This window comes from Cynocephalus volans, chromosome 7 (genome assembly GCF_027409185.1).
Source record: "Cynocephalus volans isolate mCynVol1 chromosome 7, mCynVol1.pri, whole genome shotgun sequence".
Lineage (NCBI taxonomy): Eukaryota > Metazoa > Chordata > Mammalia > Dermoptera > Cynocephalidae > Cynocephalus > Cynocephalus volans.
In genome coordinates, this window is record NC_084466.1 from 97,585,811 (window position 1) to 97,600,221 (window position 14,411).

The 14,411-nt window shown below is 55.1% G+C and overlaps 1 protein-coding gene across 3 annotated transcripts in view; it reads right to left on the reverse strand.

Annotated features, from left to right (window-relative positions):
- CDH23 (cadherin related 23) overlaps positions 1 to 14,411 on the reverse strand; it is a 372,185-nt gene that overhangs the window by 95,712 nt on the left and 262,062 nt on the right. For all 3 annotated transcript variants that reach the window (XM_063101657.1, XM_063101655.1, XM_063101656.1), the window contains 6 exons: positions 11,646 to 11,835; positions 11,188 to 11,333; positions 8,553 to 8,772; positions 6,627 to 6,779; positions 4,491 to 4,604; positions 1,418 to 1,566 (listed from right to left, as the gene is read on the reverse strand). In XM_063101657.1, the coding sequence (XP_062957727.1) occupies positions 1,418 to 1,566; positions 4,491 to 4,604; positions 6,627 to 6,779; positions 8,553 to 8,772; positions 11,188 to 11,333; positions 11,646 to 11,835 (972 nt within the window). The remainder of the gene's footprint in view (positions 1 to 1,417; positions 1,567 to 4,490; positions 4,605 to 6,626; positions 6,780 to 8,552; positions 8,773 to 11,187; positions 11,334 to 11,645; positions 11,836 to 14,411) is intronic.

Consider the following 14,411-nt stretch of genomic DNA (forward strand, 5'->3'; position numbering starts at 1 on the left):
GCAGAGGCTCACTGCACCTTCTTTCCAGGTCATTCTGACTTCAAAGATGAGTCCAGCCTTGCAAGAAACTTACTTACAGGGCATTGGGGAAGTCACCCTGAGACTTCTTCAAGAATTTCTCCCTGAGAAATGGGGACCATCAGGGCTGTCCTATACTACTCTCGGACTCTAGGATTTCAGGAGTACTACTGTGTAAACAGGAACTAATTGTTTGGGGTTTAGAAAGTGGGGCAGGCCTCCTCCAAGGGTTTGTTCCTCCCACCCTCCTTTCCTGCTTCATAACCTCTTCCTGGTTCACTCCCCCCCACCCCCCACTCCACTGGCCTCCCTGAGTCACTCCAGACTGAATTCAGTCTGAATTCAGCAGGCCCTGCTTGGCACTAGGCGCTCTCTTCCTGGAGGTTGGGGGTGGGGATTAAGGCCTGATGGAGAAAGAACAGCCTGGGGTGGGGAGGGGCTCTCAAAGGTCTGTGCAGACTGCTGGCCCTGAGACACCCATCAGTCAACTGGGGGTGGCAGGTATTAGGCCAGGGATGGGGCCCCACAGGCTTGTGTGTGTGGGGGGTGTCCAAGTCCCCAGGAGCTGAGGCCCAGAGGGACAGAACTCTTCTCCTTCCTTCTGGAAGCAGCCACCGCACTCTTGCAGATCCCTGGGGGCTTCTTGGACTCAGCGAGTTTGGGGGGGTCAGCTCCCTCCCCTCCAGCCCCTTTCCTGCCCACCTCCTGGTCCCCATGCAGGGAGGTGGGACAAGCCCAGGAGCCTGCCCCAGTGGACAGGCCTGGATTTGCTGTCTTTGGCTCAGCCTCCAAGTCAGAAACCCCTGCAGCTAGTAGAGAGTAACCATTCCCAGCCTCCCTCCCCACCCACCAACTGAAGCCTCCAGGGCAAGAGGAGGGGGGGCGCCAGAGCTTTGCAGGGTCCTCCCCTTTTTCCCTCTGAGCCTTGGAGCTGTTCCTCCTGCTCTCTGGGCAAAGGAGCCCTTTCTTCTCATGCCTGTTTACTTCCTGAGAGGGAGCTTTGCTCAAGGGCCCCGTGAAAGCGGCTCTGTTCTGGACCTCGCTGGGCTCTGGCGCTCTCCTCAACTCCTTTCCTGGAAAATGTGACATCTCCTCTCCTCCCTACTGCAAAGGCCCTTCTGGGTGGGGTGGGATGCAGAGAGGGCTGTAGGGGAAGGGGGACAAGGCCTTTCTTTTGTTGGTTGAGTAGCCAGAGCTCTGTCCTCAGCTATCACAACCTGGGGGACCACTCTCCCCTGCAGGGAGGAGGGGGCCTGGTCCCCCAACAGGTCCACCCAGGACCCTCTCCTATTTCTGTCCCTCACCACCAGGATGCTGCTGAGCATGTACCCTCAGAGCTGAGTGTGGCCCTTTCGGCTCCCAGCCCACCACCTGCCCCAGGGGGCCATGTGCCACCTGCCTGCACGATGCTGTGGCCTTCAGGGATGTTCTCGGGGACATTGGCCTCATAGCTGCTCTGAAGAAAGATCGGCCGGTTGTCGTTCACATCCAGGACAGTGACAAACACGGTGGCTGTGCCTGTGCGCCGCTTCCCAACAGGACCATTGTCTGTGGGAGTTGAAGGAGGACAGGTGTTAGCGGCTGCCAGGGGGGCAAACTTCCTGGGCCCGTGCATACTCCTGGGCACCAGCCAGAGATGTTCTTTGTTCTTCTCTACCCGTCCTGGCCTTTGCAAGGGTTAACGCTCTTCCTTTCCAGATTAGGATTAACACTAACAATATCTATTGCTTAGATAACGCCAGGTGCCAAGCATTATTCCAACTTATGCAGCCCTCACAACAACCTTGTCAACCAGGCAGTATCGTTACTGTCCCCATTCTACCGAGAAGGTGACTGAGGCACTTGAGTGGATTGAATGGCAGCTCCCCAAAAGATATACCCTGGCCAAATCTTGGGGAACCCATGAATGCTAATTTATTTGGAAAAATAGACTTTGAAGATGTACTTAAGTTAAGGATCTGGAGATGATATCATCTTGGATTATCTGGGTGGGCCATTAATCCAATGACTAGTGTCCTTGTAAGAGAAAGGCAGAGGGAGATCTGAGACAGGGAAGGCCGTGTGAAGATGCAGCCAGGAACCAAGGCACACCTGAAGCCTCCAGAAACTGGAAGAGCTAAAGAAAGATACTGCCCCAGAGACCTCTGCAGGGAGTGCAGCCCTGCCAACACCTCCATTTTGGACTTCTGGCCTCCAGACCCCACGAGAGAATAAATTTCTGTTGTTTTAAGCCACCCAGTTTGTGGTCATTTGTTATGGCAAACCTAGGAAACAGACACAAGTACTAAAGCCAAAAAGCCAACTGTGCTCAGGGCCTGGTGGGTAAGGCACATGGGTCCCACTCCTGGGTGGGCCCACCTCAAGGGGCAGCTCTCCTTTGCTTCAGTCCGCAGGTGATGGTAGAATGTGGGCCCAGGGACACCAGATGTTCCAATTTCTTAAGAGACACTGAGCATCTGAAGTTTTAAATAAAATTTCTTGATTTTAAATGTTCATGTCTAACTGTCATTCCTTATAAAACACTGGATGGGTCCAACACACACCTACATGATGGATTTGGCTTGAGGGCCCCTGCTCGATTTCTAAGCCTGACATATCCAGGGACTCTGCTCCTGTAGGACCCTTCCAGGGCTGGGAGGTGGTGAGGATGGGAGCCTTGGCTCAGCCCCTGGGGCAGCTGTTGGGTTGTCCTCCCTGGAGGAAGGAGCTTGTGCCCAGTGCTGTATGTCCAGGCAAGGGCGGTCACCCCAGGGAGGAGCACAGGCAGCTGGAATTGGCAGGGGACCAAGGCTGACTCCATGCTTCTTCCCAGGCCAGCTGACCACATGCTGACGTGCTGTCACCTACCCTGGGCTGGTCATCTCACTCTCCTAAGCTCCTCTCCAGACCAGCCTCCCACCACCCTGAGAGTTCTGCTTACTCACTCTGGCTGCAGACAGTGTGAGCTGAGAGCCCCCTAGAAGGCCTGAGCTGGAGCCCTCTTCTGCCAGCTGATGCCTGCAGCAAAGGCTGGACTCAGGGGGCATGACGGGTCTCCAGAGGATGGGGTGGCTCCCCAGATGGGAGGTGAGCAGGGCAGAGGCATGTGAGGATGGGTGGGCGGGGAGAGGGACTGCTGATTGGAAAGAGTGAGGCACAGAGAGCTCAGTCCCTTCTCAACCAGAGCTCACTGCAAACACTAGATAGTTGCTCCTGGGAGGACCAGGGCCTCCTGGGGGAACACGGGCCTCCTCGACACCCTTCTTTTCCTCAAGGACGCCCTGCTGCCTGGAGACCAAGATCAAACTTCCAGCCTCCAAAGCCCAGCCCTATTTGATTACAGCCTCCCCCTCCCCAGTGGCCAGCTGCTACACACACACACACCGTACGCACACATCACACACGCACACACCACATGCACACACCACATGCACACACGCACACACCACATGCCCACACACACGGCTCATTCCTTCCTCCAGGCCCTTGCATGGGCTGTTTTCTCTGCCTGAAATGCCCTGCCTGATTCTCCAGTTACTGAACCTTACTCGGCCTTCAAGGCTGCAGTGGGCACCCATGTTCCTGCCAATCAGCATGATCCTGCTTTCTCCTGGGAAGACCATGCCCTGAATGTCCCTCTGAGGACCCTCCTTTCCTAGTCCTGAGTCCTAGGATTCCACATAGGTGTGGCCACGCACAACTTAGGGATGAGCATGTGACTTAGGCCTGACTAACTGCATATCATACTCCCCTGGCCATGATGAGGGGCTCAGGGATGGGCACTGGGGCAAAATGGACCAAATCAGAACTAATCAAGCACATCTGCTGGGGAGACTGGGAAAGAGACAAGTGTTGTCTTCGCTGCTGCTGCACTTGAACCTGGGAGGGTGTAAAGATGGGGCTGCCATAACAGTTTGCCACCAGGTGAGGCAGAGAAGGAAACCAACACACAGGAGGCAGAGCCTGCCAACGCTGAGAGATTGAAGCGAGACAGCATTGCCTGAGCCTTGAATCCTGTCATACCTGAAGCTAAATATCCCACGGGACTGTTTTTGTGAGCCCATGTTGCTGAAGTCAGTTTATTCTATTTTAAAATTTGCAATCAAAAGAGTCCTAACTTATTCAGAGGCACTCCCGGGTGCCACTTCCTCCAGGAAGCCTTCCTTGACTTCTCCCCCTCCATGTTTCCACCTTTTGTGCTTGATACTCTTATGTCATTCTTCCCCCTTTCTGCTTTGCTTTACCTGGTGTGGCAGTGATTTGTCCACATGTTGGTCACCCACATAGTTCCCCCCTTACCATCCTAGCGTCTTGCATATAGCACAGAGCAGTAAGCCTCATGCCCAGCAAGTGCTTGGTAATATTTGGTGAGTGTCTGGTGGCCTTTTCTCCACTGGCGTCAGAGCCCACAGCCTGGCTCCTGGAAGAGCAGCCCGTGTGAACTCTGCCCAGAATCACCATGTTGGTGGTATGTGGGGTGGGCTGGGACGTACCAATGGCCTCCAAGATGAGCGTGTATGCAGCTGTGGTCTCCCGGTCCAGGTTCACCACCGTTCTCACAATGGCATCGCGGTAGCCCACGCTGAACTTCCCATCCACATTGCCACCTGGGGTCAAAAGAGAATGAATCTTTACGGTGGGAAACAGAGCTCCCAGACAGGGACAGGGAGGTGGCACCCAACTCTGCTCCTGAGTTGGGACACACCAGGGGTGGTCCAGGACTGAAAGGCTGTGTGGGCTCAGGTAGAGGCACCAAATGCCTGGAATCATGTGTCTAACATTTACTGAGCACCTACTGTGTACCAGGCACTCATGTGGACCCTTTCATTCAATATTCACTTTGCTAAGAGGAAAAAATGATCCTTTAGTGGGGTTCCGTGTGCTGCCCTGGGTAGCAGTGGCCTATGTGCTTATTCCCGAGCCTGTGTCCTTCACCCCTATGCTCTCTGCCTGTCCTGCAGAAGTGTCTGAGCAGTTAACCCGGGTTGGGGCTTTTATATGTGGCGGAGGACTCAGAGTCGGTGAGCATCCTCCAAGCCACTTATTTAGGGTGCTGGGGGAGGGGATGGGATGGGGACAACAGCTCTCTGAGTGGGGACTCAATTGAGGTGCCACAGAGAGAAGAGTAGGGGCAGGTGGATGGGAGACAGGTATTCCTGAGCCTTCCTGAGTTCAAGGACAGGTGGAAAGTGCGAGGGTCCCCTTTCCAGGGTGGAAAGGAGCCAAAAAAGGACTCTATCAGAACAGTGTGGGAGACACGCCCCCCCCCCCCCCCAGCTGGCAGGTAGTGCAGCGTTCTGGGTGGCAGAGGGCGCCACTGTACTAGGTTTGGGGCAAGCTTGGACTCAGCTCAGCTCCTTGCAGAATGTGTCAGCAGGAACCCACCACTTCAAAGTGCCAGGAAGTCATCCTGGGGGCTGCCAGGTACTCCCTTGTTCTTACTAGTTTGCCCCTGGGGAAAGACACCTGACCCTAAACCTCCAGTGCTCCTCAGCATCTGAAGTACCATCTGCAAGGGACACAATCTGGCTCCTCAGGGGGCAAGGGAGGAGCTAAGATACAAGTAGTGCTGGTGGCTGAACCATGGGGTGGGTGTCATGTGGGGGGGTGTTGGTAACTGAGCCTTTCCTAGGGCAGACTCGAGGACCAGACTGTGAGGAGTTGGCCTGGGGGTGCTGGGTCCCTATTTAGGGAGGGTAAGGCAGGAAAGGATCTAGGAAGTCACTGTGGCTGCAGCAAGCTGTGGACGGGCTGTGAGCCGGCATTCTTTGCTCCAGGGGGAGAAGTGTCGGAGAGGCTGGTGTGTGCACTGCATGTGTGTACAGTGGCACGTTAAGCACATGCAGCATGTGTGTAATGTGGCTGCAGGCAGATCATGGACAGAGAGAAGACAGACAGGAAAACAGCCAGGGAGGGCCGAGGAATGTGGAAGAACTCTCTGCACCTCCCATGTGTGTTGCACCCCTCAGGTGTGTCAGGGACTGAAGAATACTGAGAAATTGTTCTAATCCAGGAATGACATATACATGGCGTATGTGCCACCACCTACCAGTTCTGCTCCCATGGCAGACAGCACTAATCGATCGTGGCTCACTTTCCCCTGTTGAGCTGGGACACGGCATCATAATCTTTCACCACAGCTCTCTGTGTGGTAGCTACTCAACATTTTAAAGCAAAAACCAGTTCATTTACGGAGATCGAAACCATCTGCCTCTAAACAGATGGGAATTCTCATGAGTAAGGGGTCCCCGGGGAAGGACAGGCCACATTCCTCCAGTCACTGCTTCCTCACCCTGACTTGGGGGCATGGGGATCAAGGCTGTTCCCTAGGAATCACTGGCTCCACCTCCTTCCAGAACGAACCTGGTAAATCTGCCCACTTCCCACCCCCCTGACCCCCACAGGGTCAGGAGGTCCCTGGGGAGCCAGACCACAGCAATCCTGCTGCAAAGCTTTGGGAAAAGCCAAGAGCAAATCCTCAGGATGCACTAGCAGGGGCTCAAGCTGATGGTAGAGACTTGAGCCTGGCTCCTGCCCCTAGCTGTCCCCACCCAGTCTGGTTCCACATTTGGGAGGGATGCAGGCAGGGCCCCAGGGGCTGTGCCAAGGTGAGCAGAGACTGGGCACACCTGTGATAAAGTAGCTGAGCTCAGCGTTGAGGCCCACGTCGTTGTCCGTGCAGTTCAGCCTGACCACCCGGAATTCCCGCGGCACGTCCTCGGACACGGACACGTTGTACACGGCTGGGAAGAAGGTGGGCGTCTCGTCGTTCACATCCAGCACTGGGGGCAGAACGGTACACGAGCTAGGCCCCCCTCCTGCTTTGGACAACCCAGCTCCAAAGACAGCAGCTCAAGCCCCAGACCAAACAGGAAATTAATTCCTAAGGGCATCTGGGGCTCCAAGTGGCATTTATGTCAACACCTCCTGGTCATGAGCCCAGGGCTCCCTGTGTGCGCTGGGGCTAGGACTGTGCTGACTAGAGCTCCACATCCTCCCACTGTCCCTGATCCAGGGTTGTTTGCTGTTGCTCATGCTGTCAAAAGGAGGTGAGAGAACCCCAGAGCGCCTCTCTAGTATGTGCCTAACAACAATGATGACTGTGATGGTGATGATGACAGTGACTATTTATGAGCTCTTCCATGTGCCAAGCCCATGCTAACAAGGTGCTTCCCATATAGCACCACATATACCCCTGGCACATCCTTACAAGGCAGGCGTTATTAGACGCACCGCAGATGAGGAAACAGAGGCTCAGAGCAGTTGAGTGACTTGCCCAAAGTCACACAGCGGCAGAGTGGAGGGGCCGTGATCTTGGGGAGGTGTACCTCCAGTCTGCGATGGGGTCCTAGGGAAGGGAGCTACCTTTCAGAATTTCCCTCCCACCCCCACAAAGGCCTGATTTCCCTTCCAGTTTTGTTTTTTTAGCTCTGCATGCCAGCCCCTACTCCTCAGGCAGATGGGGCTTGGGGCAACCTTTACAATGAAGTGACCCCTACCTCACTTTGGCTACTCTATGTGGTATCATCAGGAGAAATGATGGGCTCATTTAATGATATGGCTTCTGTGGGACCTTGGAGAAGGGCCCTCCGGTGGTCTTCTCTAAAAGACTGGGCATACTCCTGTCAATTGTCAGTGAAGAAGTAGGTCCTCAGACTGGCTCCAGGAACCCACAGGCAAGCCTTGGACTGACAGGAAAGAGAACTTCGGGCTTTCTGTAATCCTTACCATCTCAGGGCTCAGCTGAGGAGGGTTGATGTTTGCGTTGTGCTGAGCTAACCACTCCCCCATCCCACCATCCCATGGAGCCAGGATGGGCCAGCACAGGCCTAGAGAATAGGCCTCATCTTGCCCATTAAGCTCTGCACTTATTTCCCTGGGCTTATTCCTGGCCCTTTGGCAACAGCTCATGTCAATGTCCCCATCTTGTTCCAAGAAATAAAGACACACCCAGAGTGCATGAGAAATAATACCCCGCCTCCCGACCCTGAACCAAGAGAGGGTGAAGACAATGGGAATTAGCCTGAGAGCCCCAAGGGGATGAGGAGTCTTAGGGAGTCTGGGAATCCCAGCCGCCTCTTCCCAGGCGATGCCCTTCCATTGCTAGCCCAGGCCAATGGGAGTGGAGAGTCTCCTTTCCAGCTGCAAATCAAAACTTTGGCCTTCCAAAGAAGATAAGGGGCTCTGCAAACTCCCTGCCTGCTCATGACCCTGAGGGTCTCAGTCCCTGTTCACACTCTCTCTGCTGATACTAGGATCAGAGGCTAGAAGGGGTGGGGGACCTTGGCAGTAAGTCCAGGCCACTGTCCCTGGGTTCAGGACACTGAAGGCAGTGGCCAGATGGGGAGACGGCTCTGCTGGCATTTTTAACTTGGTAGAGACAGGGGAGGCTCTGCTGTATTAAATGGCTCCAGGTGAGGAGGGCACCCCTTTAGCAAGGGAGCCTGTGCCCCCATGGGCAGTGGACAGCAGTGGTGGGCATGGGCTCCCCATCCCACCTAGCACTGTCCCTGGGAGACACGTGCTCTGTCCATGCGGAGGCCCCCTGCCCTCACCACGAATGGTGAGTGTGCTGGTGGAGCTCTTGGTGGGCGTGCCCGCATCGCTGGCCACCACCCGCAGCTGGTACTCGGCAATGCGCTCGCGGTCCAGCTCGGTTGTGGTGACCACCACGCCGCTGCTGCTGTTGATGAGGAAGTCCATGCGGGGCATGCCCACCTGCATGCGGTAGGACACCAGACCATTCAGGCCCTCATCCAGGTCTATGGCCACCACCTGAGGGAGAGGAGGGGCTGAGTGAGGGGTGGAGATACCAGGACCGATGCTTCTCCATTGATAAGGGCCCCCTCTTCCCCTCCTTCCTGCAGACCCATACTTGGCCGCAGCCACACAAACCTGCTCCCCTCTGAGACTTAGGCTGGGCCACTGTCCCCAATGCACCTTCCCAGATGCTCTCTAAGGGGGCAGCATGTCAAATGAAAGGCGTCCAGACATCCTCTGGTCCAGATGCACCAGAAGGAGAGCAAAAGCCTAGGTCCTCAGTCTTCCCCTTTTAAACTCTGCTCTCCCCACTAGGGAGCCCTCCCAGATTTCCTCCAGCGGGCTCTGGGTGCCCCAAACTCTCCAGGGTTCAGCAATCTTGCCTCATCCTCCAGTCCTCACAGCACTGCCTTGGAGCAGGTGCCATAGCTTGAAGAGCCCCGAGATTGTCTGGAGCTCAGCTACATAGAACACTCAATTAACAGATTTCCCCTTCCCTGCTTTTGTTTGGATTTGTAAGACAACAACAACAAAAACAAGATAATGTCTAGTTTTTTAAAAGTCACTTCAGGATTTCATTATTATATAAAAAAGGCCATCAGAGGCCATGTGCAGGCAAGGCCCCTCCTGAATCCCTACACTGTTCTCATTGCACCTCCAGTCCCGATCAGAGATAGCCCAACTCAAAACCCTGACACCCTGAAAGTTTTATAAGAGCAGATTCAAGACATTTGGGGAAATGTGTGACAATAGTTAAAATAAGAGTTTAGGATTAAGCCAAGACTCTCAGGACTGGGGGACAATGTCAAGGTCATCCGGTCGCATTTATATCGAACAAACTGGACAAGAGGGTGTCCAGATTCAGCTCAAATGCTTTCCAGGATGGGGGGCTCACTACTTCTCTTTTATCTGCACACAGCTCTAATCCCTGGAGAAAGTTCTTCTACACATCCGGCAGAAAACTGTATTGGTTGAGGTCCTTCCTATATGGGACCAGGGAACCACACAGATCAAGTCAGAACCCTCTTCCTATATCTGAAGACAGTTTCCAAGTTCAACACTCCCAGCTCCTTTAACCACCTTTCATGATTCTGAGCCACTTACTCTGCGATCTCAGGAGCTGCACTGGTGGGCATCTCTTTCCTCTGCTGTCGGTGAGCTCCAGAGAACTGGGTTTGGGGGTTCATTTGCTTTCTCACCCAACCCCTCTTAGTGGGGACTTTTCCTCTGGGACTGGCTTTCACTCCCTAGATCTCAGCTCCCCCTGCTGGAGGTTTGGGGAGAATGTTCTGCTGGAGAGACTGAATGTTCCCAGGGACCAGTCAAAAAACACTCTCCTTTTACGGATGAAGAAACTGAGGCACAGTGGGCCTGTGGGGAATTGCCAAGGTTACCCACCCTGGCATCCTGACAGACAACCCTGACTTCCTCATGGGAACAGGCTAACCCGATCCCGCTGTCTGTTGGCTATAAACCCTCATGACAGACACATAATGAACACACCAGCTACCTAGTATTTCCTTCAGTGCAAGTACCAGATTGCTTTACACATGTGTCTGATTGGATCCCTACTGCATGGCCAGGCAGGTACTATTATCATCTCCATTTCACAGGAAAGAAAACTGAGGCTCAGACAGAATAAGTAGTTTGCTCCAAGTCACACAGCATGCGAGGAGTAGAGTTGGGATCCACGCCCATATTGGTTGGGCTCCAAAGTCCATGCTCTTAACCATGAGGGCCTTCCCGTGTTTCTAAATGGCCCATGGTAGGGCATCATCTCCCCTGAACTAGCACCTCAGGGCCTTCCTGCAGGATGATGGAGCAGGAGGCAAGAGTGCCAGTTTCAGCATTGGCCACAGGAACTTGGGCAAGTCTCTTTAGAGTCTTTTGTAAAGTGGGAAGAATCCCATCCACTGCAGGGAGCTGCCCTGGGGCTTATGGGAGGGCCTGGTAGAGCGGGGTGCCCATACAGGAGGGTTCCTGAGCTGCACTTGTCTGATCTTCTTTGTCTTCTGGAACCCCCTGCAGGCTTGGGGAATCGAGGGTCTTGGGCCAGACCTCCATAATCATGCCCTGAGGAACTCTGACTTGGCTTCCCAGGTTCTGTCTTTCCCTCCCTCATCCCTGCACTTCTCCCTTTATCTCCTTATCCTTTCCTGTGGTGCTTTCCCTCCACCTCTCCAAATTCATCTGTCCTTCAACACTCAGTGCAAGCCCCTCCTCCTCCAGGAAGCCTTCCTAGATCACCTCAGCCATTGCTAGTCTCTCACAGCACTGGCTCTGCAAGCCTGGCGCAGCTTGCATACAGTCTTGTGGTCTTGGTTGGCATCCCCTGCCCCACCCCTACAGACTGCTCAGCACAGGGCTAGGCACCCATGGGCACCCACTGCCCACTCAATGGTTGGAAAGGACAAGGCGAGAAAGACTCACTTGGTAGATGGAGACCCCTGCTGGGGTGCCTTCTAGTACCTCAGCCACGAAAGGTAGGTTCTGAAAAGTGGGGTCGTTGTCATTGAGGTCCAAGAGGTTCACAAACACTGTGGCACTACTGGTGGCCCTCAGAGGGGGTCTGCCGCCTGGGGGAAACATGAAGAGAAGAGGCCGAGGAAAGACAGGTGCAGGAGGGAAGGGGCAGGGAGAAAGGCAAGTGGGGGGAGGGCAGCAGACAGCGCTGCTCCATCCGTGCCCATCCCTCTAGCCCCTCCACCCTTCAGGGCGCTTTGGGGGTCACAGCTGGACGTGGGAATTACTCCACTTCTAGCGATCAGACAGAGCCCTCTGGGTGGGCTCCAGTCCCCCCAGAGGACCAATCACTGAGCATGTCCCCAGGTCCCTGAGGGCCACAGCCCAAGGCATGTGGGGCTGGGAGGGGCACGAGGGGTCCGTACAGTCAGTGACGGAGACGATGATCTTGCGCATCTGCTCCGCCTCATGGGGGTCGGGGTTCTCACGGTCCAGCATGACGTGGGTGGTGCGGATCTTGCCCGTGGTGCTGTTGAGGCTGTAGAACTTGTTGGGCGGCTGGATGCTGTACACCAGGGTGCCATTCTCCCCCAGGTCTGGGTCCACTGCCACCACCTGCCCAGAGGGAACAGAGCCCCTCACTGAGCCCAGCCCAGGGAGGTGGTATCTGTGCCTGCCTGCCAGCTTATCTGAGCACCCCACAGCCCAGGAGGAGGGACATCCAACGGGCCTCTCTCCTGCCCCCAATAGGGGATCTGATGGGGATGGGGAGGCAGGAGGTTCAGAAAATGAATCAGCAGTGGAAGCCTTGACCTGCGTCAAGTCCCTTTCTCTGTTTCAGCCTGGGCCTCCATTCTGTGAAGGTGAGGGTGTTAGCTCTCCTCACCAGGAGGACTGCAGGAGCTAGTGCATCTGACAGCACCTGGCACACACCTGCACACAGCTGGCACCATGTCTCACGAGCGCCAGGCTCTTTCCAGGGTGTGTGTCCGCAGCCTTGTAAAGAGCATACCTATCACTACGCCTGTTTCACAGACGGGGCTCACTGAGGCCCCCAGGGTCTTGAATCCAGGAAGTGGCTGAGCTGGGATTCTACCCCAGCCCTTGGTCCCTCCCAAGCCCATGCTAGTAGCCAGCAGGTAATACTGCCACCACTGTTTGTGTCCTTCCTTTCCAGACATGCAGGGTAATGTGTCCATGGGCTTTGGGAGAGCAGGAGATCCCAGCAAGGCCATGACCATGGAATTCTCCAGAGTGGGGGCTGGGAAGGGCTGGGGAGTCTGTATCCTTGGCTGAGGCTTTGAAAGGATTCGAAACCCTGGATTTTGGAAACTGGATTCTTTATCATCAAACCTTCTCTTCCTCTTTTTGGAGCTTTTGATTATGAGGCAATTTGGAAAGAATTGTTTCACCAGGGCATGGTGAAGCAACCAAGGGCCTGGTTTGGAAGGTGGGACAGTCATGGGGCTGGAGGGAAGGGGCAGAGAAGGGAGAGGGCTGAGTCTCTGTGCAGGGAGGAACACCATCCCTGAAAAGGGCAATGATCTTGGGACCAGGGCCCAGACATTCTGGACTTTTCAAGTCTCCTGCCCACCCCCTGGTACCTTGCTTATAAGTCCCCACCCCAGGAAGGGATCAGTGCTGAGTGCTGTCCTAACTCAGGGATGACAAACCCGGCAGCCCGCTTAGGTTCCCAGATCCTGCCCAGCCAGATGGTAAACAGGAGGCACAGGGCCATCTGAGGGTCCGAGGGCTCCTTGTCCTCTCTGAGGTCCACTGTGCCCACCGCTCTCCTGCTCTGTAAGGGGAAGGCAGAGCCCAGAGAGGCACGGGCCAGACTCAAGAGCACATGGTGCCAGACCTGCTCCTACTGTGGAGGCCTCCTAGTGTCCCAGGACAATGACACCCACCCATCAGTTTGCCCCCCACCCTGTGCTGCAGAGGCCACTGCAGTACCGAGGTGGATAAGATCAGTGCAGGGGAAGGGTGACTGCAGTCCCTGAGGCTGCATCAGGACAGTGTCATTCTTAACTCTGGGACACTCGGCGATGACAGCCAGGCCTAGTCAGCCCCTTCATCTTACTTGATGTGGGGCCTTTTGTGCTTTGGCAGCAAAATCTGTCCCTCCTCTAGCTTAATCCCCAGCCAGAGGTGTCTCTGGGGCCACCAGACCAGAACAGACAGATGGGCTGCCCTGGCTGAGGGATCCCATCTGCTCCTGTCCCCGGGCCCTGGGGCAGCCAGAGAGAGAGGCCGATACAGGGGCTGAGCCCTGCATCACCCCAGGCCCTCCTCTGCTTCAGAGAGGTGGGAGGCAGCCCCTGCTCCCACCCCGGACTGCTCAGCTCACCCCTCTCCATTCCCAGCCTTGTGGCACCATGGGATGAGAGAGGGGAAGTCCCCACCTTCCAGATCCGAGGTGCTGTGGGCATGTTGCCTCAGTTTCCCCAGTCTCCATGAGAGGACCCCATCACCCCCATTTTGCAAACAGGAGATGGAGCTCTTAGGCACTCCAGGCATGATTCAAGCCAGGAAAGTTGTTTCACTGGTGGACAAAGGAGACCAGAATCCCTTACATTTCTACTATGCTTCTCTTTATGGTTAGAAGACAGAGAGGTTTTCTTTTATCCCTATTTTTCTGGATGGGGAGACTGAGGTACAGAGCAGTTAACTGACCTCTTCCAGGCGAGCAGCTGTTCCCAAACAGGCTGAGATCAACTTCACATTGGGGAGGGTTCTCTTCTCTCCCCTCCCCACCCCTTATGCCACGGCGTGCCTGGGGCAGCAGCTTCCAAGCACCCCTGGTTGGGGGGTAGCTCTGATTTCAGGCCTTTTGGCCCACTCCCTGGTCATGGGTGTGGGGGCATGGGAAGGGGCAGCAGGCTGTGACCCCTCCTGCAGGTCTCTGCTAGGAGATTTTGTAGAATCTCACCACTTTCCCTCATTTATTTCCCATTTCACGCTAGTCATTTTTCTTCTGGCCTGACGGGGAATAATTCTCTCCCTCTCCCCTCTCCTTTATTTTGCCGGAGGGCTTTGAAAGCCTCTAAATCAATGCCCATCAGCCAGGTCCTTGAAGGAGGCTGCAGGAGCCAGGAGGGAGAGTTGGGCCAAAACCTCCCTTGCAGACAGAGAGATGGCCATTCCGCAGGCACATGCCTGTGCAGGTGTGTATCCTCGGTGCCAGTCAC